Below are 26,413 nucleotides of genomic sequence, written 5' to 3' on the forward strand. Positions count from 1 at the left end.
GGGGGATGAACCAATACTCTAATGCAACAACTTCATAAAGTAAACTGCTATTATATTCATTCTATAGATGAATGGTGGCTGAGCTATGAGTTTCTAAAAATTGTGCAACATTTAATGGAAGAATCAGGATTTGCATCCTGTCTGCAAATGGCACTCAGCATGCCAGTGTTTCCGACACTCTCCTGGGAGCCTTGGGGTTGATATTCAACCCTCAAAGCCTCAACAGTGGTCTGCATGGTAAGGGAAAATACATACTCCATCAATGTCCTGGAGATTCGATGGTAAGAAAGAATCTCTTTTCTGATTTCCTTTAAGAAGAACCAGTGAACTTTGGGAAGAACCAGAAATTTGGCCAAAGATATGGGGAGGCATAAAATAATTTGGGCTGTGGTGCTATGGTGCAGGAAGTTTCCATGCTGAGTGTAGGATATAAATCCAGTCTGACATGTCTTTGCCTAAGTAATGTGGTGTGTTATCTGGTGGAGGAAAGAAAAGTAGAGAATGGTGAGTGCTAGAACCATAATTCTCAAAGTGTGGTCCACAGGCCAGCAGCAACAGCACCATCCAGGTACTTTATTAAAAGTGAAAATTCTGGGGCCGGGAGTATGGCCTAGTGGTAAAGTGCTCATCTCGTATACATGAAGCCCTGGGTTCAATTCCTCAGCACCACATATATAGAAAAAGCCAGAAGTGGCGCTGTGGCTCAAATGGCAAAGTCCTAGCCTTGAGCAAAAAGAAGCCCAGGGACAGTGCTCAAACCCTGAGTTCAAACACCAAGACTGGCAAAAACAACTACAACAACAAAAAAGTGAAAATTCTAAAGTGCAATATGGAGGTCAGATCTGGCCAGTGCCATCATTGGCTACATGGGAGTTGTACTATCTGGCACCTTGTCTTGATGGGTGTGCCTGGATTCCTAGAGGAAGGGAAGTCACATCACCCAGGTAATAGGTAGTCCCAAATCCCTGGAAACAGGGGTAGGCACTTGGCCTACAGGTCTACTGAACTTGTCAGTCCAGTGCCCGGGACTGGGAGCTTCCTGTGACCCAGCCCCCTGACCTGACCCTATTTAGGGTCAGGCCAGCTCAGGGGCCATTACACCACACCACATGTCTCCATGTTCATGTCCTGTGTCCTGTGTCCTGGCTTGTCTCCGGGCACCATGGTGTCCCAAGACAGCTCTCCATTGGAGCTGGATTGGTTTGTTGGTATGGTTTTTGTTCTTTCTTTCCTCTTTGGTCTGTTTCCTGATAGTGTTAAGTGTATTTCTGGGCTGCAGACCTTTGTAACAACTGGCTGCCTGCAGACTGCTAATGCTTTAATAAAGATTCCAACATTCAGTCCTTCAATGTGGCTTCTCGGATAATTTACACATATATAACAGAAGCTGCTCTAGACCCACACTATCAGAAGATGCATCTGAGAAAACATCGAGCTGTCTTTTTACAATGATCAGGTGCACACCAGGTGAGCTTAGTGTGGGAGTTGTTGAGGAAACATTCTCACTGGCTAGAACTACAGTATATGATCAGAAAGGAAATAGGAAGATCAGGATAGCATGAGACATCAAGAGGACTGAAAGTAGGTCTGGAGCAGGTCAGGAAATGTGAGCGAATTTAGGATCTCTTTACTATGACTTCACATAACTCCCTTACTGGTTATCTCATATATATATATATATATATATATATATATATATATATATATATATATATATGATATATGAATCATATACTTTCTTACAAGATTGGGATCATTGCAAAATACTTTCTTGGATAAAAGTAAATGTTTCCATGAGATTAATTTCAACAGATAGCAAAGAAAAATCTCCACACTTTTCAGACTTATGCAGGAAGATTTTTTTTCTTTTGCAAGCAGCACACGTGCATGCACACAGAGACACACAAATCCTGCTCATCTCCAGTCCTTTCCTGGTGATGCATGTTGAGCTTGCAGAATGAGGTAAACATGCATGTCTCAAAGACAAGCATTTTGTAGATAGTAAGGTGGGAAGTAAATATCTCTAGCAACACAAATGCTGAAGACCTGGGGTCTGGAGAGAACGTGGAGCAGGCAGAGGACCTTTCTTGTAAATTAGGCCCATCCCAATGTGGAGCTCTAGAGCAAGAGCAGGATCAGATCTGCTGCATTGAGAGAACCCAGGAGAAGAATTTCCACACTGAAAGATAGTAGAGAATATTATTTCATTAATCCTGGCCCCCTGGCCAAGAGATGTGTACTGACCTGAAAATTGGAAACCTAGGTGAGAAGCTAGGTGTTTAATATCTTTCTTTGTCATAGATCCTAATGTGTGAATTGTTTGGAATAATATTTGCAACTCACTTTTATAATAGTTTGGTCTGGGTATATTATCATAAAATACATTTATTTTTCTTTCTTATTCCAAATGAGACCTGAGGTGGGTCTCAGTTTAGAGCTATATTCAGATTTTAGGCCAGTCTCATTCCTAGACATTTACTAGTCTGGCCATATTCTAAGTCAACAATGTCCAACAGAAACATGAAGAGAGCTACCTATATAATTTTACCTTCTCTAAGCCACATTAAAAAATATCTTACTTTTAATTTGAAAGTAAAATTAATTTAATAATTTATTTTATTTAACCCAATGTATAAAACATTATTTTGACAGGAAATCAATGTAAGACTTATTAATAGCATGATTTGTATTCTTTTGCACTGTTTTCCCAATTTTTACACTTATAGCATATCTCAATGCAGATGCTAAATTCATTAAGGAAAACTTGATCAATTTGGAGGTTTAATAAATCAATTGGCGGGGGGTATGAGGGACAAGGTAACAAACAGTACAAGAAATGTATCCAATGCCTAACGTATAAAACTATAACCTCTCTGTACATCAGTTTGATAATAAAAATTTGAAAAAAAATCAATTGACAAAATAGATTCACTTACCTCAACTTACAGGTTTCCCACAAACAAATGTCACTTTAAAATTTTAAAGTTAAATAAATAATTCAATTTCTCAGTTGTACTGGCTATATTTTACTTGCTCAGTGATCACGTGTGGTTAGTGGTTCCCATACTGCTAAATATAGATGTGGATCAAAACTTCCAGCTTACCCCCAAATAAGACTCTTTGAACCCCAGCCCTCAACTCCAGGCTTACCAGTTCTGAGAGGTAACTTAAGTCCATGGGAGTTTGTCATCTTGTAGGTCCTGTTTTGGCACTTCAAAGATACATTTTAAAATATTTCCTCCAGCTTTTACAACTGTCCACAGAGGGCTATTTAGCCTCATGTTGTAAAGAAGCAAAAGTCCCTTTAACTTGTTTTTGCACACAAATCAACACTTTTTCCCCACTTCCACTTTGGAAACCTATAGATAGTTCTTTTTATACTTGTGGTTTGAAATTTCCCACTGATTACACTGGAGTGGATGTACTTCTTATTATTTTAAAAAGTGTACATGTTTTGTGAAGTATTTAGCTTTTTAGTATTTAGTATTTCTTTTTGGTTCCTTAAATTGCAGTTGGGTTTTCAGCCTTGCCATTTTCACTCTCAGTGTTATGTTGAGCCATAATTAAAGCTAGATAATTGCTTTTATAAACTTGACATGGAGAAAACAATTTGCAGTACAATAGTAAAGATGAAAATCCCAAATATTTGGATACTTAAGTACACAAAAGTCTTTATGAAAGACATCATTAGCATTAAAAAAGAAGAAAAAACTATGATGTACTATCTATGGCAAATTATTAAAACTTGCATTAATGTAAGTAGAACAGCATAATCTTTCTCATAAAGAAATATGAGTTAAATGGTGATTTCTTTAGCTGACATTATCTAGAGTTAAGAAGGATTAGGAAGGGTCTTCTCACTCTGAATTAGTAGAAAAGTCAGATGGGAAAATCTCTCTATGATAGTTTGTTAAGTTCCAGCAAATAAGCATTTAAAGGTCTACCAAAGGCTGGCTCCTAATAATGAAAAACTGGAAATGAGTCCAGGTAGGGTGCTGATTAAGGGAATCATGGATATAACCATTTATATCATGGCGGGTAGCTTAGTGGTAAAGGGCTTGCCTATGATGCACAAGGTTCTGGGCTCAACAACAACAACAACAACACACACACACACACACACTGATATAGCAATTGAAAAATAATGAAAGAGATGCATTTGTTAATATAGTTTTTTTTAAGGTTATAATAAAAAGAATAGAAAGGAGCTTTCTGGAGTGTACAGAGGTGAGAAGAAAAATGCTAATAACCAGCGAAAAAGAGAATGGGAAGCTTCATGTTTGCTGGCAGGCTGGGGCATGCCCAGATACTTTCCTTCCATTCACAACTTGTTAATGAGTCTTGCTTACCAAAACGACCCATTACTAATTGGCCTCTTCTATTCTCCCAGGTCCAAGTTTCTTTCAGACTAAGGACCAAAAAGAAAGTAAGTCTTTTTCTGAGTATCCTTTCCCTCTGGTCTTATTAGTAATGATACAGAAGACAATTCACAAATTCCCAGTCTTCTTTCAGCCCTTAGGCCTCATTATCCTGAACTCTCATCTGGGAGCTAATTAGAGGATTCTGTTTGTGAAGCTTCTAAGGACTTCAGTCCCTGATCCCAGTCCTGATGCTTCCCCCATGGGAAATGTTGGATGGATGGATGCTTCCCGTGGCCCTTTGGAGCTGAGGAAGTTAGGACAATTTATCAATTAGGTTTTTCTTATCTGGCATGTCAAAATATACTGAAGAGTTTGGGAACGCAAACGATTAATCATGCTCCTGGGACATGTGTGTGGGAGACACAGCAGTGTCTTCAGACCCTAGCCATTCATTAGTTCATTCAGGAAGTAAAGTCAGGTGTGGCACAGAGGCCATAGCAACTGGGAAATAGGACTGGGGTAGATATGAAAGAGACAAAGAGGTTAAACTCTAGAAATATGGTAACTCTATAGGAGGTAACACCATACTGCGCCAGTTCAATAATTCTGAGTTCAAATCCTCTGAATAATCATTTGAAGTACATGTTACAGTTCCCCACTTGTCAGATGAGAAATCCAGAGCCCACCTGCCAATGTCATATGGTTAAGAAAGAGCAGTACCGGGCTGGGGATATAACCTAGTGGCAAGAGTGCCTGCCTCGGATACACGAGGCCCTAGGTTCGATTCACCAGCACCACATATACAGAAAACGGCCAGAAGCGGCGCTGTGGCTCAAGTGGCAGAGTGCTAGCCTTGAGCGGGAAGAAGCCAGGGACAGTGCTCAGGCCCTGAGTCCAAGGCCCAGGACTGGCCAAAAAAAAAAAAAAAAAAAAAAGAAAGAGCAGTACCTAGCCCTTCCAGCTCTTCTTTAATGTGGCCTCCATTGAACCTAGTGCAGCAAAGGACCTGGGCTTCTAACTTGCATCCTGCCATCTGGAAGATAGCAGATTCAGCTGGGCACTAGTGCCTCACGGCTATAGTACTGGAGAAATCTGGAGGTCTGAAGTAAGGAAGGAGCCAGTCTCAGCAGAAAAGTCTATGAAAGTCTGTCTCCAAAATAACCAGCAAAGAGCAGGGATGGAGGCATAACTCAAATGATAAGAGTATCAGCCAAGTAAGCAAGAAGAATGAATGGGAGGCCCTGAGTTCAAATCCCAGTACTGCCAAAAAAAAAAAAAAAGATGCATGCCTGGACAACTACATATAACTACCAAATAAAGTTCTGAGCTACGTTCACACGCTGAAGTCTTTGGTTCCCCAGAGTCAACAAATAAATGAAAAACAAAGTTAAATGTTTTCTGGCTGATATTTCAAGATTCCTTTCCTAGCTCATTGCTTTCTGTTTCAGTATTGCTTGCCTTCACATCTCTATCTGACTACCATCTGCCATCACTTCTGTAGACTTCTGTCCAATCGCGGATGCCTAAGAACCAGCAGACTCTACCCACTGAAATCTGTTGTGTGTGAATTGTTCCTAGGTTTATTTACCTGTTCCTAACTTTATTTCCTGTCCATTTAATTGTCCATAGTCCCTCCTTTCCTTCCACCCTTTGGCATCTTATGAGGGTGTGACACAAAAATATGTACAGCAGATATTGCTCAGTTTAGCCAGTGGTAGCCTGCATGAAACATCCTGAAGGACAACCTGCACCTAGAGTGGGCTGTAAGGGAAATAGGATTGGGAGGCCAGTGGTCAATGAGAGAATTGCAGTTTTTTACTCCACTTATTCCAGTAACATTTGAAGTTGTCCATTGAATTCTGTAGTTAAAGATAAAAATTGAAAAGTACTGACAGACAAAGTGTGTATGTGGGGGGTTTTAGAGTATTTCCTTCTCCAGTCTTCCAAGTGTCTTCTGTCAGCGTCAATCTTGAGAAAGCTATGTGGACTCATCCATCCCTAACAAGGCCACCATGTGTGCTTGCTGGGTATTCAAAAGCCTGGAAAAGATACAGGGTCTATTTTGAGAACTCAATCCATGGCTCTTCCTGGTCAATACCCTCTTCAGGTCTTCCTGCCATTTTCTTGCCAGTAAGGGACTTATTCCTACCACTCCCCACCACCACCACGGATCTTTGTTTTCCCTGGACTCACCCAGAGGAAAAAATGTTTCTTCTTTCTTCAATGGGGAACACCTCTTGCATCATAGAGGAAAGTCTAGTTAGAAGTTCATGTTTCTTAGTTCTCTCTGCTCCAAATGGTTCTTGTGTTTAGAGGTCCCAGGGATTCTAATTGCCATGTTACTCTATACTTGATCTTTAAGAATTTGTTAACAACCCAGCCATATTTATAGCATTTTGGTCAAAGGTGAACTCATTCTTTCTCCTTTCAAGGCCTTATCATCTGTTAGAGTAGAGCGTACCTTATTGCCTGTAATCAAAACTCTAAATTAGATCAAGAACAGTTGGGATTTTTTATGTTGTTTGCCTTTTTTTCTGTTAGTAGCAGAGGAATGAGATTACCTCTGGCTTTCTGCATCCCAAGTGGAACTTCTTTGCAGGTTGGGATGGAGGGAGAAACCGAGCTGTCTTGAAAATCAAGTAAGATGCCAGACCTGAACGTATGTGAATTGTGAAGTACCACTTGCAGGCGATGAATTATTGTTACTATAGTTAGTTGTATGTATACATGTTCCATATGCTTCCCTCCACAGTTTTCATACTAGCCTTTAAGGAAGAAGCTTCTACCTCTTAATAATAATAATTTTTTTTTCTTTGCCAGTCCTGGGGCTTGAACTCGGGCTGGGTGCTAACCCTGAGACTCTTTGTGTTCAAGGCTAGCACTCTACCATTTGAGCCATGGCACCACTTCTGAATTTTTCAGAGTAGTTTATTGAAGATAAGAATCTCATAGACTCCCCTGTTTGAGCTGGCTTCAAACTTTGATACTCAGATTTCAGCCTCCTGAGTAGCTAGGATCATAGGAATGAGCCACAAGAGCCAAGCTTCTTAATAATATAATTCACAGAGATATCATACTAATAACATCATAGTAATAATTAGAAATGATTCTATTATAATCACTAACAGAGGTGGCATTGATCAAGATGTATTGAACTCATAACCTGATATACAGGATTGTAACCTCTTTGTACAACTACTTAATAAAAAAAAAAAGTGCAATTGGCACAGTATCTTGCCAGGACAGACTGAATTCTTTGAGAGTAGAGGCTGAATTTTAGTCTCTGAACTTGCTTTTCTGTATCTCTTTAAAAAAATGAACATATATTAGTTGTTCAAGGGAGCTTCATTTTTATATATCTACATTTTCTTACAGTGTACCCTGATCAGATTTCCCCTCCATTGCTCTCCCTCCTCTCCCTCCACTTCTGAAAACAATTTCAAGGTTTTACTTTTCTATTTGCATACAGGTATACCAGTATATAAGGTACTTCTATTAATCACTGTTACCCTCTCCATTTACCCTCTCCCTCCACTAGTACTTCTCCCCTCATACTATGCTGTTTTACATTCCTGTCGTTCATTTTTTGTTGTATGTTGGTTGTGCAAAGAAGTTCCACCAAATTTCACACATGAATTTCTTCCATTAATCAGATTTACCCCGCTTAATAACTCTGTCTCCCCACCCACACTTCTTTCAGCAGAGTACAAGAAATTCTGTAGGCTATCACTAAGCATTTGTTGGGTGAATGAGTAAATGAAAATAATAGATATATGCATAATAAACAGGAAGAAAGAAAGAAAAGAAGGAAGGAAGGAAGGAATGGGAAAGGAAGGAAGGAAGAAAGAAAGAAAAAGAGAGAAATAATGGAAAGAAGGAAGGAATGGAGGGAGGAAGAAAGGAAGGAAGCAAGGAAGGGCACATACACAGAGTGTGACATTTAAAACTATGAGTATTACAAATTTACCCTGGTTTTCAGGGCTTGAAATTTTCCCAAGTAATTGTTATGTCTCTGGACCTTATAATAAACATGTAAATCCTATTATTGCAATACATATTTTTTTTATAATTTTCTGTACATTACCAGTTCCCCAGGGCAGGTACAGTGAGTAGACATTGTTAACAATCCAATAAATTATTTAAATCACTAGTTAACAAGGGAAAAATAATTAACAGGGGAAATGACCAGGGGGTAGCAATTACTTAGAACCCACTACTTAATATAGTATACATATTCCCTCTTATAAATCCTTCAGTGAATACTTTCTTCTAACAATAAATCTGTCACTATATAGACAAGCAACCATCTCTGCTTTTACTGTTTCATTTCCCACATCTTTTGTGCCCACCCCATCAAGGAACTCTTGTTCTTAAGAATTTTAATCCACTTTCTTTTGTTGGTGTTTTGCTTAGAAGCAAAAATGAAACAAACAAAACCTAAGTCACCCATAATATTCTGCTTATCCATTGGCTCTGCTTTTGCATTGGTGGTATCCCTTTCCCAGTCATAGCTGAACTTCTCCAAAGAGCTGTCTTCACCTGTGATCTTCCTTCCCTGACTTCCTACTTGCTGGGTCTTCCCACTGCATCCACTTCTCCTCCCAGCACTGCTCTCAAAGGGACCCCAAGCATTCATATGCTACCTGGGGTGAGTTTTTTTCTAGTCAATGTGGCAAATTTCCACTTAATTTTTATTAGCATATATTGATTGTTAAAGGGGGTTTCATTTAGATATATCCATCCATACATTCAATATGCTCCAATCAAACTCCCTCCCTCCTTCCATCTTTCCCCAATCAATCTTCCTTTCTCTTTTCTTAAAACAACAGATTTCACTGTTCTATTGTCATAGTGCAAACAAAGTACTCTGACCATATTCCTTTTCTTTTAGCTTCTCTTTCCCTTCATTATGAAAAACAAACAATACTTTAGAAATATGTTGTATTTATATAAAAATAGTTTCTAGCACTTTGCTTTAAATCTATCTAAGATAAGTACTATCTTAGGTAGGTTGTTGAGGTCAGCTGCACCTTTAAGGGGCCACAGCTGACCTCAGCCTGTCCCTCCCCTTCCTGTCTTTGACAGGAAGAGAAGGAAGTCTGACATCACTTGAGGGACAGCCCCTTGGGACCAATCAGGGGCCCCTCTCTTGTGCCCGCCTTTGGGGTATATCTGGGAGGCTCCTCATTTGAATAAACAGGAGCCCTAGAGGTTTTCTCCAGGGACCCACGCGTCCGTGTCATTCTTGGTGGTTTTGGGGCACCCTGCGACCACACGCCACCGAGGCTACCCGTGGCCATCGCTCCCGCGTGAGTGATAATGGACCACCCAGGAAGGGGCGAACAAGCCCCTTCCCCCCCCAAGCGAGGGGAAGTCGAGAGAGAGAGAGCCCACAGTAGGTAAATAGATTTAATTTTACTAGTGACGAACTTCAAGTAGGGTGCTGAGTTACGACATTTGGACTATTATATTGGCAAAGATACAGTAATTAGTCACTGGAAGTATCATTTTTCAGTTCCAAGTCTACTCATATGTTTATGAAGGCCTTGAAGAAGTTCATATCCTTTGACCCAGGAACTCTTCTAATGGTTTTCTGTCTTTAGCAACTAAAGAATATATATAGACCAATGCACAAGGGTGGTTATTGCAGCATTCCATACAACCAATTTATTTGAACCAACATAGGTTCAGCATAGGAGGCTTTGGGCCTCAACCTCTCTAAAGGTGTTTCTTAATCTATGACTTGTAAGTCTGCATCTACCTTGTAAGATTATGAGGATTAAATGGCCTACTAGAAGACAATCACTTAGGACAGTAACTGACACCTGGGGATCATGAGGAACGTGACAGCTGTTATCATTTTTATTGTACTTTCTTTCCTCATCTAGAATGTCCTCATTCCATCATACCCACACTCTCATGTATGAATCTCAATGACTCTAAGAAGTGCTAAGTGGAGCCAGGACATTGTTTAAAGCCAGAGCAAGTGTCCCTTGGGGCTACCTCCTCAACAGCACCCTGCGCAGGGCCCCCTGCACATCGGGGTTCCTCAGGCTGTAGATGAGTGGGTTCAGCAGGGGACTGATGACAGTGTTGAGGATGCCAATGCCCTTGTCCTTGTCTGAAGCCTCCACGGAGCCCAGCCTCATGTAGCTGAAGATGCCTGTCCCATAGAAGATGCCCACCACGGTGAGGTGGGAGCTGCATGTGGAGAAGGCCTTCTTCCGGCCCTCGGCAGAGCGGATACGTAGCACAGCAGCTACCACATGGGCATAGGAGACCATGATGAGGACCAAAGGGGCTACACCCATGAAAGCTGCTGCTACAAAGAGCAACTTCTCATTGAGTCGGGTGCCAGAGCAGGAGAGCTGGAAGAGCTGCGGAAGGTCACAGTAGAAGTGATTGATCACATTAGGGCCACAGAATCGAAGTGTAGACAAGGCGACAGTCTGGGTCAGTGCATTACTGAAAGAAAAGACACAGGACATACCCACCAAAGCCTTCTGGATTCCCCAGCCCATATGGGTACTGTAGGTGAGAGGTTTGCAAATGGCCAGATAGCGGTCATAGGCCATGACAGTCAGCAGGAAGCAGTCTGCTCCAGCCAGCAGATGGAAAAAGAAGAGCTGTGTGAGGCAGGCCCCATAGGGAATGCTTTTGTCACTGGACATGAAATGCTTCAGCATGGCAGGGACAGTGACACTGATGCACCCAACATCCAGCACAGATAAGTTTCCCAGGAAGAAGTACATGGGTGCGTGGAGTTTGGGCTCAATAATGATAGCAGCCACAATGCTGAAATTGCCACCAATAGTAGCTACATAAGCAAGAAGGAAGATGACAAAGAGGATGGGCTGGAGAGCTGGAGTCTCTGTGAGACCCAGCAAGACAAACTTAGTCACATGGCAATGATTTCCAGAGGCTCCCACATCCATGGCTCTCATTCACCAGCAGACTGAGATAAGTTTGAAAGTAGCAGGAAAAGGATGTCTTGACATGAAGCACCAAACATAGCAGTGTCCAGGAGAGGCCTTTCTTAATGGAAAGAAAGTTAAAGATGGAGACATAATAGGGAAAGCTATGAAAAACACAACTTTTAATGCACACACATTTTCAGTCTATGATTTGCTGAATCCATAGATACACAACTCACAGATATGGAGAGCTGACTAAGTTATGGCAGGACTGAGAAGGCCATTGTGGTCTACATTGTCAGAAAATGAACTTGGAAAGCCAATGACTTGTGATGGACTTTTCAGAGAAAAGTGATGCTCAATGATGCTATATTATGGGAGGTATTTCCAGCTCCAGACAACTGGTGACAACTAGCCTTCTTGATTTCCTAAGCAGAATGATTATATTGCATTTCTCAAATCAGAAAATTTGACTCTGAAGTACTAACTTTTTTTCTGAATAAGAAGCACAGGAAAAGAACTTTGAGCAGGTGAGAGTTAGAAGGCTTAAGTTCCAAGGTGGGTTGAATGGATTTGCCATACAGCTGCCTCTCTGGATATTGAATTAAACTCTCTCATGGCTAGATTCTTGAGAAAAAAAGATACACACATCCCGATTGTCCTCTGCCTCATGTTCTACTGCCCAGTCTTTTGCTCTTCTATCTCTTGAATCTAATTACACATCATCTAACCCTCATGTGCTCTCATGGGCCTGATAGCCAGCCAGGACTGTGGTCTGTTACAGAGCTGCAAGCAGCCCATATGCATGGCCACTTTGATGGTGACTCCTCTGCCACTAGCAAGTGGCCATGGGAAGAGAGTCCTCAGTGATTCATCTCACCGAGGTGTAGATATGTGAGTCACAAGGAACCTAACTCACGTGGAAAAGACCATTATTGTAGACACTTCCCACCCCCAAGAGCAAAAAGCATTATCAGAGGAAGATATGTCCTATTGAGAAGAGTCCTCAGGTTTGCAATGGGCCAAGCACCATCAAAAGAGTATGGTCTTTATTACTTTTTTCATGCACATGTTTAGCCATTTCCTCAAACTTCATCACTCCAAAGCTGAACTACTTGCTTTCCTCCCTGCCTGCTTCTGATTCAACTATTTTCAGAACAGGCTTGCTATTATCCCACTTTGTGTGGCTCAAAACCTTAGTCCTCACTGTCTCCTCCCTCCCCCTTCCCTCTCACAGTCAAGCACCCCAGCACCAGTGCAGCCTCCAGGGAAAGGGAGAATCCATTTCAGGCTCAGGAGTGAAAGTCACATGCAGCAAAGGGGGTCTTAGAATGGCACTTACACAGTTAAAAGGACAGGAACTTCTTGGGCAAAGAGAAGGCCAGGTAACCCCCACATAGGGAAGAGCTTATAAAGGACAGAGCACCCAAAGATATAAACAACATAGCTGACATCATTTTCACTGGGGGATTTTTCTTCTCCCCATTGCTATTTACCCCTTGGGGACCTCAGAAATTACCTTCCGGGAGTTATCCAGAGCCAGCTAAGCACCTGTTTTTGCCAAAGTTTCTAGTTATGTCCTTCTTGGCTGGTGAAATTCATTCATTTATTCAACAAATGTGATTTTCCTATGAGCCACTGCTCTCATTTGCTACATTTTATAGTTCAAGTGACTCTCACAAAGAAAATCTTCCTATTAATGTGTATGAATTGTGCAGTATTAATAGGCTTAGGGTGATGTTTCCATACATGCATGCAGTGTCACTGAGATATTCCAGTTTCCATGTTTTCAGCCCCTGATGCCACACATTACCTTCCCAATTTCTAGTAGCCATTCTTCTAACATGCAAGAAAACATCCAGCTCTCATCTTTCTGGCTCATTTTGGTCAACAGAATGTCCTCCAGGTCCATCTATGTTTCTACAAATGACATAATTTCATTCTTCTTCATGGCCAAATTGTGCAGCTATATAACATATTCAGAAAGTTACCATGTAGAAATGTACAGTGTCAGGGACAGTTAATTACGACTTCTCCTTTAGGGGAACTGGGGATTTAATTCAGGACCTCACATTAGATTAGGCAAACACTTGACTACCTGAATCACATTCTCAGCCATTTTGTTCTCTCTCTTTCTCTCTCTCTCTCTCTCTCTCTCTCTCTCTCTCTCTCTCTCTCTCTCTCTCTCTCTCTCTCTCTCTCTCTCTCTTTTAAAACAGAATATGTTGCTTTTGCCTGTGTGGGCTTAGAACAAAACACTCTCATCTCCACTGTTATGGCAACATGAACCAACAGAGATCAAGACCATTTTATAGAGGGGATAAAGGACTTTAAGCTGGGGACCTCAACTAGGCTAGTGCCAGAAAGGGTTCAGATCCCGAGTAAGCGGAAACCATGGGTTTTGTACAAGCTGGTTACACACACACACACACACACACACACACACACACACACACACACACACACACGACAGGTCACTGATCAGAAAAGCAAAGATTGGGGGTGGGGATGTGAGTGGGGGGGAAAGAGGGGTGGTTGTGATGTCAACTCTAGGCCAGGTGTGCAATTTCTACCTTGTGGGCTTTCTATTAGCAATCCAGAAAGCCTTACCTGGTCTTCCGGAAACCCACATTCCAGCATACAGCTTCACCAAGCCACATTCTGGCAAAAGGGCCTTTGCTGGGAACACAGTTACTAGGAAGGGGTAACTATGTCTATTCCACCACCACTTCCAAGAGCTGGGGTTAGAGTAATTCACCACCATGCCCAGCCTAGGTAGTTTCTTTTATTCTATGGATCCTTTGCTGCCCCAGAACTATTTACTGAAACATCTATCCTTTTCCTACTACTCTGTCAGCCACCCATGCCATCTGCCAAATTTCCACGTTTCCAAGATCTGTAAGTTGCTGTTTAGGTTCATTTCACAAATTTTGCTCAAATACAACCTGTCTTAATTACCATTCCTTTTAAAAGGTTATAATGGGGAGGGGCAACAAGTGAGACTGAAAGTCACATAGGATATCAGTAGCTTTTCACTAGAATTAGAGTCCAGAGCTGAGCACTAGAACTACCAGAATGAGCATGGCTTATATGTGGAACCTTATTAATTCATCCCCTACATGACAGGTGTCAGGAACTTTGAACTGGGTGAGGGGAGTACCTATGGCTTATATTTGTAAGCTTAGCTACTTGTGAGGCTGAGATCTAAGGATTGAAGTTCACATCAGTCCAGGCGGCAAAGTCTGTGAGATCCTCATCTCCAACTAATCACCAAAAAGCCAGAAGTGGTGCTGTGGTTCAAATGGTGAAGTACTAGCCTTGAGCAAAAAGCTAAATGACAATGCCTAGGACCTGAGTTCAAGCTCCAGGGCTCCAGTGTGCAAGCGCCGTGTGCACACAACACACACATACTCCTCTTTCTCTCTTTCTCTCTCTCTCTCTCTCTCTCTCTCTCACACACACACACACACACACACACAGAACCCAAAGTTGAATAAGTGGCCATTCTTCCTTTCTCAAATGGCTCATCTATAAGTGGTGGCACCTATAAATGATGGCATCTATAAATGCGTACTGTATAAGGAAGACACTAAAGAGTGGCTACGCACATTAAAGTTTTGTGAGCAGAAGCAGATGCAGTGGTTAGATGATGGAAAGCCATGGAAATGTCATTTAAATCCTGTTTTGGATCCAGATCCAGCTGTGCCTCATCCTAGGTGAAAAATATCAGGCAACCTTCTGAACTTCTTTGAGCCTAAGTTTCCTTCTCTATAAAGTAGGGGAAATACTGAAACTATGTCAAAGAGCTGACGGGAAGATCAAGGAAGGCAAAGTGCCAAAATAAACTGAACATTAGTGAACACTATTTTATTATTATTGTTTGATGATCCCTTAACAAGTACTTCACATCTGCTATCTTATTTAATTTTTCAGACCAATCCAGAGTGGCTGGAAATATTTTTCTGTTTGGACAGATAAGGAAGTCAAAACCCAAAGGAGTTTGGCAGCTTTTCCTAAATGACACTGTTAATAACTAGAAAAATATGCCTGTCTACCACTCCGGTGCTTCTCATGTTGTGTGAGGCTTCCCTGGGAATATGTGGAGAAAGAGCTGGGATTCTGTAGCTGAGGAAAGGCAAGTTCTCCACCATGTGGAAAATTCCTGCTTATAAAGGGAAAAGGTCACTGAGGGAGGGTCACATCACCCCTCCACATTCTCAGTCCATTAACCTCATCACTAGAGCCTTCAACTTCTTAAGTCTGGGCCCAGGCAACTCAACTCTATACCTGGGGACCACCGGGGCCATCCTAACTCAATTAAGCTCTTCTACTTGGACTTCCCAAATTATAATGGATGTTCCCCAGGTGTACTCCAAGCCCCCCCCCACTAGCCAGGTCCCGAAGGAGAAAGTATTGCAATCCTGAGGACTCATTGGGATGCTGAGTTTGGAGAAAGTATCTCCCTTTCGCTCCCTTCTTGTGCCTCCTTCTCACCTGCAAGTCTAGGAGTTGGCTTCTCTCAACTCAGAGCTCCCATTGGTACCTGGGATCTGGAAAAAGCAAAGTATTTGTTCTGAAAACTCTGGGCTGGCCTCATCACCACCTTTAGCTCTATGAATGACTTTGTGAAGATGAATAAATTCTCTGGGCTTCATTGTGCTTGTGTGATAAATAGAATCAATAAATCCCAACTAATATGATGAAACTGATGTCTGAGGGATTAGAATAAGGAGTTGGGAGTAAGGGCTTTTGGAGAATATCAAGAATATCACAAAGTCATGCAACCTCATTACTGTGTGTATTAAGCTTGGGTTGTTTTTCAGTGTGTGTGGCTCTCCATAGTATCATTGCTTCCTGGGAGGACTAATTTCTAAGGTCCCTAGAGGATAGCTAGGATGGGGATCAGGCCCCAAGGCAGGATGATCTCATATCTCCTTTAGTTATCTCCTTATATATGGCCCTTCCTTGCTCCCTGGGGCTAGGGCCTTCTCAGTGCCTTCCCCTCTTCCTTGTCCTTCCAAACAATCCTTTTTGGCTTCAGTACCTGTAATAAGGTAAGTATTCTTCAACTCCCTTATGCTCCTGGAGAAGGCACTTGAGTTTATACCAAGTAAGTCAAACTACTTATTTCATGAGGATTCAACAGGAAAATAGCCTTGTTCAGGATCACACAGCTACAAAGATACAGACCCAAGGCCCTCCTACTCCAGGGCACTTTGCCTACCTTGGCAATATCCTTAGATGACACTTGCCTTCTGCTTCTATTGGAAACAAATGGCATTCAGAGACTGCAGCTCTTCTGCCTGGGCCTATTCCTTGGGAGCAATCCCAACTATCATTTTGTAGTGGAGAGCCTGCTGATTCCCCATCATCAGACACAGGAAGGGTTTAGATAGAATGTAATGGCTACTCTGCTAGGTCAGCCTGAATGGCATGCTGGCCACTTGAGAGTGACAATCTAGTAGCACCTTGTCAGCTAAGGTTATCACTGTGACCTTGTGTAAGACAGACTTCTTGCATCCATAGATCTCACCCTAGAGTCTTGGTAATGACAATTATGTCTCACCACTATAGATTGTCATTAGGATTCTTCATGGGGTGCAATCTTCATGCCTCCTACCCCTCCTAATTGTCAAATTCTTTGGAGCTGTTTAGAGGAAAAGACATATGTCATGTGAACAGATGGTTAAACTTTTCTAATGAGTCCTGACACATGCCCCATCTAGACAAGGAGAGCTGAAATTCCTACAGTAGCACATCTGAACCTTTTACTCAAATAGTTGCATCAGTCTTTCATCTTGCATAAAGTCCAGCTAATCGCAAAAACACCTCTCAAACCCAACAGCCCAATCTAATCCCCTGCTCCACTGAAATCTTGTTGAACATTAGTTAGAAAGTTCATACTTTTTCCCAGAGTACTGAATACTTACTGAGTGGAAACTATGATGACAGGCATTGCAAACGAAAAGCTACATGAGGCGTAGATCTGTCCAAAAGCCACAGGAGAGAACCAATGTGCTCTACAGAGAAATTATCATGCAGCAGGTTAATGAAGATTGTAGCTGTGTGATACACAATTACAGTGCCTGGAATTGAGTGGGAAGGAGTTTGAAATGGGGAAAAATCTTTATAGAGGAGCCACATTTTGGTTGAGTCAAAGGATTTGAGAAACTCAAGTTAGTGAAAGGCATTCAAGATAAAACAGTTTTAATAAAGATGGAGAAGTAGGAAATCAAAGACTTTGGAAGCAAGAAATTTAAGACATTGGCTTAAATTGCATTGGAGAAAGCAAGTAGTAGGTAGTTAAGTTATTCTTTCATTATTTAATAAGTGTGGGAGCTACTTTGCTTTTCTTCATATGTCAATGATTAAAGTACTTATCAAATAAAGTTTAGACCTGTGATTAGGACCTACAAGGGGGCACACTGGGTATGGTTGTTGATTTAAGGAGCTCTAGGAGACAGCACTGGGGTGCTGCACCCATATAGACTCCCCTACCCAGTAGATGACACCAGAGCAAGGGCATCTAGTGTGGATTCTGACATTAAGGCTTCTGCAGAGCCTGTGTATCTGAAGCTGACACTCTGCTTTAGTCTCATCTAGAAAATGAAACACGGAGAAAGGGGGGCCTCTGCGGGATCTAGACTAGAGGATCAGCTGCTGCTAAGAGAGCAGGGATGGCAGAAGGGTCTTCTTGCTCAGAGGAGTACATGCAGAGCTGTGCCAGAGAGAACTGTAAAACATGGAATTTTTAAAACAACTCTTTAGGTCGTGTACAAAGAAGTTGCCATTTAACAAAGAAATTTATGAATATAATGCTTACTGATCAGTGGCACCATTTCCAACTTCTCACCCATCCCTCCCTACCTACTTCTTCCAAACTCTTCTTAATTTTGTAGGACAATCGTTGAATTCTTGACTGCATTCTCTCCCTTTACTCCTCTTCATCTGCCTACTCCTCTCTCCTTGACTGCACACCACCTCTTTCAAGTACCTGTTTTCTGGTATTTATTTGGTTAAACTTTGACTTTGCCCTTCTAAGGAATTATACTACCCTATATGTCCCTTGAATCTACCATATTTCAGTTAGTAGATTTGTACACACTTGCATACCACCCAGCATGTTTACTTATAAGTTTATAAGCTAATTCTTTTTTTAAGTTTTTATTACCAAACTGAATTACAGAGAGGTTACAGTTTCATATCTTGGGCATTGGATACATTTCTTGTACTGTTACCTCGTCCCTCATTTCCCCTCCCCCCTCCCTCTTTCCCTTTCCCCCCCTCCATGAGTTGTTCAGTTCATTTACACCAAACAGTTTTGCAAATATTGCTTTTGTAGTTGTTTGTCTTTTTTTACCCTGTGTCTCTCGATTTTGGTATTCCCTTTCACTTTCCTAGTTCTAATACCAGTATACACAGTTTCCAATATACTCAGATAAGACACAGAGATAGTGTAGGTACAACCACAGGAAGATGATACAAGAACATCATCAATAGTAGAAGCTACAGATACAGATGGGACATTGAAAGTAGTTACAACTGTGATATAACAATCATTTCCATAACATGGAGTTCATTTCACTTAGCGTCATCTTCTGTATTCATAAGGGTATAGCCATTGGGATCTTGTGATCCTCTTCTGTGACTTGCCTAAACCTGTGCTAATTATTCCCTATAAGGGAGACCATAGAGTCCATGTTTCTTTGGGTCTGGCTCACTTCACTTAGTATAACTTTTTCCAAGTCCTTCCATTTCCTTACAAATGGGGCAATGCCATTCTTTCTGAGGGAGGCATAAAATTCCATTGTGTATATGTACCACATTTTCCTGATCCATTTGTCTACTGAGGGGTATCTGGGTTGGTTCCAGATTCTTTTTTTTTTTTTTTTTTTTTTTGGTTCCAGATTCTAGCTATGACAAATTGTGCTGCAATGATGGGTCTTTGTTAAGGAAGTTCCGTCTTGCGCCAAGGAGCCCAAGTGTTTCTCCTACTCCTTCCTTTAGTGTTTTCAGGGTGTCTGTTTTGATTTCGAGGTCTTTGATCCATTTGGAATTGATTTTGGTGCAGGGTGATATATAAGGATCTAGTTTTGTTGCATGTGTTGAACCAGTTTTGCCAGCACCATTTGTTAAAGAGGCTATCTTTCTTCCAAACTATTGTTTTAGGTCCTTCATCAAAGATTAAGTTGGCGTAGTTCTGTGGGTTCATTTCTGGGTCTTCAATTCTGTTCCATTGGTCTTCAGGCCTGTTCCTGTGCCAATACCAAGCTGTTTTTATTACTATAGCTTTATAATACAATATAAGCTAATTCTTGCTTCCACATATGAAGAAAAACATGCAATCATTTTTCTCTCTCTCTCTCTCTGAGCCTGACTTATTTCACTTAACATAATTTTTTCAGGTCTTTCCATTTCCTTACAAATGATACAATATCATTCTTTCTAATGGGTAAGTAAAGTTCCCATGTGTGTGTGGGGGGGGGGTATGTGTTTGTGTATACCACATTTTCTTGATGAATTTTTTTTTTAGAATAAAAGGAACTGAAGACATTCCTAAAGCATGTTAAAACAGAAGCATCATTTACCCTGCCAGAAGAGATGGGTCTTTTTTCACTACATGTCATTATTAAGATTGTAGATGTATGTATTATCAAGAATATGCAACTAGGAACTCATAATAAGTTTCCAAATGGATTTGGTCGGTTGTCTTGTTGCATCATGGCTCAACAATTTTGTAGTATCAAGAAAGACATGGGCTAGGAATATGGCCTAGTGGCAGGAGTGCTTGCCTCAGATACATGAAACCCTGGGTTCGATTCCCCAGCACCACATATATAGAAAATGGCCAGAAGTGGTGCTGTCGTTCAAGTGGCAGAGTGCTAGCCTTGAGCAGAAAGAAGCCAGGAACAGTGCTCAGACCCTGAGTCCAAGTCCCAGGACTGGCAAGAAGAAGAAGGAGAAGAAGAAGAAGAAGAAGAAGAAGAAGAAGAAGAAGAAGAAGAAGAAGAAGAAGAAGAAGAAGAAGAAGAAGAAGAAGAAGAAGAAGAAGAAGAAAAGAAAGACACATTCTGTCAATGCTAGAATAGGCACCAGAATGCAGGGATTTTTTAAGTCCTACTATCCTTTCTAAGAGCTCTAAACACTTCATATTTCATCTCTGCTCATCTCCAATAATCTCCAAAAGAAAATTTTTTAGGGAATAACTTAGTTTTCCTTTATTCATATGTCATGAATAACTAGACATTGAATACATTTGACTTATCTCCTAAGGCAAAGTGTAGCATTCCATGGTGTGGGTGGATCTTTGTCTCATACTCTTTTTGGACATGGATGTATGTCTTCTTTTCATAATTGTCTGTTCAAATCACGTGTGTGTGTGTGTGTGTGTGTGTGTGTGTGTGTGTGCACGCATGCGCACGCCAGTCCTGGGTCTTGAGGCACTGTTCCGGAGCTATTTTTGCTCAAGGCCAGCACTCTTCCACTTAAACCATAGCTCCACTTTCAGCTTTTTGTTTTTTTTGAAGTTAATTGGAGGTCAGAGCCTCACAGACTGTACTGCTCAATCTGGCTTCAAATTACAATCCTTAGATCTCAGCCTCCTGAGTAGCTAAGATTACAGACATGAGCCAACAGGGCCCTGCACTCACTCACTTTTAAATTAGACTATTTGAGTTTTTGCCACTGGGTTGAGTTCCTTCTGTATCCTGGCTATGAATCACTTGTCAGATGAATAGCTTGAAAATATCCCCCCCCCCCCACTTTCTGTTGTCTCTTTACGCTGTTGATTGTTTGCTTCTTATTAAAATGAAGGTTTCTTATACTGATATAATAGTGTTATATTTTTCTTTTGTTGGCTATGCTATTGGATTAGAATCTTATGTAAATATTTTTTCTATACCAATGTCTTAAGCTGTTTCCCCTATGTTTTCTTCTGGTAGTTTTAATTCCGGTTCTTACATTTAGATTTGTGATACATTTTTAGTTGAGTTTTATCTCTGATGAGAAATAGGGATATTGTTTCATTCTTCTGCATGTCTATGATAGATTTTTCAAATGTTTGCTTTGGTACCAGGAAATTCTCTTGTGTAGTTGGTTAGAAGCATTGATCTTGAGCTGGCCAGCAGATGAATTTCTGATAGCTCATACAAATTCTCTGATAGCCTCATTGTTATGGGGTCAGCAAACATACAGTAAGCTGATCCTTCAAAGGTACCATTTTGAACACAGAAAACCCTACATAAGTACATTCTGTCTTTCCTCTAACTCCATTAACTCTAACCTAGCAATGGGAAAAGAAATTGTAGATATTCTCCATGATCTCAGCCTTCAGGAAGTACCCAAGAATCAGTTACTTTGTGCCCAGCTCACTGAATTCAGTTATGTGCACTGGCTGTACAAGGCCAACAGTTTGCTAGAGCTGTTGGTCAAACATTTGACAGGCACTAAACTGATACTACTGGTGATTCCAGCTAAATGCCACACAGTGACTTACTAACATGATGTTTGAGATTTAAGAGAATTCCCTAATGATTGGTACTATATTTTCATTATTCATAGGTCATGGCAAATATAGTTCCAGAGAGAATGCCTTTGTTATTATTATTCCAAGGACCAAGTACTGTTCGATAGCTATTATTTTAAAAGATAATCAGAATGAAAAAAAATCAACAAACATTTTTTTGATGGCAGGTAATAAACATTGTGAAAATACCCATCTTCTGCTAAAACATGCTGCAAGTTTCCATTGATGGATACCACAGTGATTAATTTTTGTGGAAGCTGGTAAACTAGTAGAATATTTTGTTACAGGTGAATTTTGTATAAAAAGGGCATTGTGTAGTGAATGGTCCTTTATTACATCAGAAAGCATCAAGGCAAATGCAAGTAGTATTGAAGATCTTTATTTAATCTAATGAGATGTGGCACATTAGACCTTCTAAAGACTGCTAATCTTAAGAAATCCAAACAGGTGCAAGATTTATGCAATATATTAATGAAACCCCATATGTCATCATAAAAGTTAACTTGATTTGTTGTAGATCATCTGAAGGCAAACATAAAAATGGAAAGAAAGGCCAGGTGCCAGTGGCTCATACCTGTATTCTTACCTACTCAGGAAACTGAGATTTGAGGATTGTAGTTAGAAGCTGCCTGACAGGGAAGTCCATGAGACTCTTATCTCAACATAACCACTAAAAAGGCAGAGGTGGAGCTGTGTCTCAAGTGGTAGAGCATTAGTCTTGGCAATAAAAGATCTCAGGGCTAACCTCCAGACTCTGAATACAAGCCCTAGGACTGTATGTCTCATACAAATAATAAAATATCCCCCAAACTCCTCCATGAAAAAAAAAGAAAAGAAAGGAGTCTGAAACCTCCTGTATTCTTGAATGTTGGTGAGCTTGAAAGTGACAGAGTTAATAGATGAGTTTGGGCCTAAGGCATGACATGAGAAAATACACACTGGGATAGTTGGGAGCTTACCCTGGGGCTTGGCAAATAGAAGAGGTCAGTTGTGAGGATTGATTCCTTCCACTTTGGCATATCTTATCACAGGGATTCATGGAGCCAGAATGTAGGGGCAATGGTACCACAGTCACTGAGTTCATCCTACTTGGCCTGGTGGAGACACCTGGGCTGCAGCCAGTTGTCTTTGTCCTCTTCTTCTTTGCATACTTGCTCACAGTCGGAGGAAACCTCAGCATCCTGGCAGCCGTGGTGGTGGAGCCCAAACTCCACACTCCCATGTACTTCTTCCTAGGGAACCTGTCAGTGCTGGATGTGGGGTGCATCAGTGTCACCATTCCCTCCATGCTGGTTCGCCTCTTGACCCACAAGCGTACAGTTCCCTACGGAGCCTGCCTCACACAGCTCTTCTTCTTCCATCAGTTGGCTGGGGTGGACTGCTTCCTGTTGACAGCCATGGCCTATGACCGATTCCTGGCCATCTGCCGGCCCCTCACCTACAGCGCCCGCATGAGCCAGGCGGTCCAGAGGATATTGGTGGCCGTGTCCTGGGCTTGTGCCTTCTCCAATGCCCTGACCCACACCGTGGCCATCTCCACACTCAACTTCTGTGGCCCCAATGTGATCAATCACTTCTACTGTGACCTCCCACAGCTCTTCCAGCTCTCCTGCTCCAGCACCCAACTCAATGAGCTGCTGCTTTTTGGTCTGGGAATCCTTATGGCAGGCGCACCTGTGATTCTCATCGTCAGCTCGTACATACACGTTGCAGCTGCGGTTCTCCGTATCCGCTCCGCTGAGGGCAGGAAGAAGGCCTTCTCCACATGCAGCTCCCACCTCACCGTGGTGGGCATCTTCTATGGGACAGGCGTCTTCAGCTACATGAGGCTGGGCTCCGTGGAGGCTTCAGACAAGGACAAAGGCATTGGCATCCTCAACACTGTCATCAGTCCCCTGTTGAACCCACTCATCTACAGCCTGCGAAACCCCGATGTGCAGGGCGCACTGCGCAGGGTGCTCCTGAGAAAGCGAGACCTGGCATGAGGGATGTCCTGGGAGACCAGAAACCATGGGAGCGATCCCGGCCTTTCCTAGATGCTTGAGCAAGAAAGATCTCGCTCATTACTTCTGTTAGGAAGAAATATTCTTGCTCCTTGCTGTGGCTCTACCTGGTAATGGTTCTACAGACTTTGGCTAGTGACTGTGTGGCCCTAAGAACCCTTCCCATTCTAGGTGAAGGTGATCTAGGTAACTATCCTGGTAGATACAGGGTCATGCAGAAAAGACCATTTATTTTGTGCAAGGGTCTCCACAATTACCAGTGAAAGATGTTCTCCAAAGTGAAATATAGTGAGTCACATCTTCGTGCCAAGAATGAGCAGATCCTGCAGACTTCGCTGACAGCAGCTCCTACCACCCACATTCATACATGATCCCACACTTTCACACACGATCCCACACTCTAACACACAATCACATGCTTTCACACACAATCCCATATGAGGGTCCAGCATAACTCTAGAGGTTAGCTTCCAATACCAATACCCTATTGAGATTTTTTTTTTTTGCCAGTCCTGGGCCTTGGACTCAGGGCCTGAGCACTGTCCCTGGCTTCTTTTTGCTCAAGGCTAGCACTCTGCCACAGCGCCACTTCTGGCCATTTTCTATATATGTGGTGTTGAGGAATCGCATCCAGGGCTTCATGTATGCGAGGTGGGCCATATTCCCACTGGGCCATATTCCCAGCCCCCCAATACCCTATTGAAATGACAATATTGAAGGAAATTTAATAGAGAAAATGTGTATTTCCTTTGGGATTTCTCATTTTTCTAAAATGCAGGTATTCACTGGTTTTATTTTTTTTCATTAAGAATCATTGTTTATAAGAGTGAAAACAAAACAAAAATTTTAACAAGAGAAAACCAAAGTCAAGACCTTCACCCTTTATTATCCAATTCATAACTCAATTCTTCATGATTAATTACTGTTAAGCATCAGTGCTCACCCTGACTGTGTATTGCATATAGGGTTATATAATTTTATAACTATATATCTAAATATATCTCATCAGTAGGGAGATACTGTCATGTTATCTTATCATTTAAAAAAGATTTTTTATTATTGTATATTAGTTGTATAAGGGTGATCATTGTGACATTTTTGTATGTAGATACAGTGCATTCCAGTAAAACTCATGGTCTCCATCTTCTCCCTCATTTCCCTCCCCATTCTTAAAACAATCTCAACAGGCTTAATTGTTCTATTTTCATGCATACATATAAAGCACTTCAACCATACTCCATTTTAATGCTAATTCCACTTCATGTATATCCAGTTTTAACATTAATTTATAAGTAACAATAATTTATTTAATCAAACTCTTTTTGGAAGAGTTTAAATTGTTTCCATATTTCCTCCATTTATAACAATAAAATAAAAATATTTTTGTGTTGGGGTCTGAACGACCCCTTTCTCCCCCCACGGGGAGAATGGTAACCACAAAATATATGAAAGAGCACTCGGCCTGGGCCTCTGCCAGCGGAAGGCCAAAGGCGTGCTCACATGAGCAAGCGCTAAGTTGAGGAAAGGTTGCTGAAGCCTCCCCTCCCCCCAGTCCCCTCACATGTTACCAAGGGCGGAGGCGAAAAGGAAGGCATCAGGGACACGATGCGGTGGTGGGGAGCGTCTCAAAGACTTTAATATGGAAAGGCACTTATATAGAAGTAATGGCGGGAAAGAAAGGGGGCTGGCCAAAGAGCCAGTCATAGGGTAAGGACCATGTCCATCAAGTGACATCACAAAACTTCCTTTGTGGGTGGGACAACCCCATCATGGTGGCACGCACGTGTTCACCTCCCAAGGGGCAGAGGCCAGAAGGTGGGAGGGACTTCCATTTTCCCAAGGCTGGTGGATGGGCAGCCTTCCCCCAAGGCCATAATAATCCCTAACATCTCCCCCTTTTTGTTTTTTCAATGATCAGGGGATGCTGTAAACACATGGCATGTGTAGGCATAGGGCAAATGCTGACATGAGATCTGTGGGGCCCCTTCCACAAAACTGGGGTGAGGGGTAGGTAAGGGTCCATCCATCTGGCTATGTCCAGAAGTCAGAATCCTCAGCTGGTTTCTGCCAAGTGCAGGAAGGTGCAAACACCAGCCCTCTTTTGCTGGTGAGGTAGAAGCTGAAACTGGCATTCCCGGCAGTTCACAGTAGCTGATAACTCAAACATAAGTGATTAGTGAAACATTCTTTTATATAAACATTGAAGCCAAGGTGCTAAACCTTTGCGTTTACTTTTTTAAACATTTCTATCATAAAACATTGGGGTTGAGTGTCAATACCCTCAGCTCCTATTTTCTTTCCAACGGGACTCCCCAAGTCTAGCAGCAGGGGGAGAGGAAAGGAAGAAGAATGGTGCAAAATTCCTTTAGTTTCTTTGTGTGACGCTGTAGGCAGTATTGCCACAGCAAAACATTGAGCCATGAGACGCTCAAGAAGGAATCTAGAAAGCAAACAAGGAAAGGAAGCTTGGTTGCCTCCTACCGTATGCAGTCCTACTTTCCATATTTCTATGGGAGAGCAGAATTTCAACATGGTCCTCCTTTTCCTGGAGAGAACAAGAAAACATTTCTCCAGAGTGGGTGCTCTGGGTTTAATTTTCCAATCTGGAAA

The 26,413-nt window shown here is 41.8% G+C and overlaps 2 protein-coding genes across 2 annotated transcripts; one reads left to right on the forward strand and one right to left on the reverse strand.

Annotated features, from left to right (window-relative positions):
* Positions 1 to 10,360: 10,360 nt before the first annotated feature.
* Positions 10,361 to 11,296, reverse strand: LOC125365893 (putative olfactory receptor 3A4). Its single transcript, XM_048366185.1, has one exon. It carries the CDS (start codon positions 11,294 to 11,296, stop codon positions 10,361 to 10,363), a length of 936 nt encoding a protein of 311 aa, XP_048222142.1.
* Positions 11,297 to 22,837: 11,541 nt separating this feature from the next.
* LOC125365415 (olfactory receptor 3A1-like) lies at positions 22,838 to 23,785 on the forward strand. The gene has a single exon (XM_048365450.1). The coding sequence runs from the start codon at positions 22,838 to 22,840 to the stop codon at positions 23,783 to 23,785; it is 948 nt and encodes a 315-aa protein (XP_048221407.1).
* Positions 23,786 to 26,413: the final 2,628 nt, after the last annotated feature.

Source organism: Perognathus longimembris, chromosome 17 (assembly GCF_023159225.1).
Source record: "Perognathus longimembris pacificus isolate PPM17 chromosome 17, ASM2315922v1, whole genome shotgun sequence".
Lineage (NCBI taxonomy): Eukaryota > Metazoa > Chordata > Mammalia > Rodentia > Heteromyidae > Perognathus > Perognathus longimembris.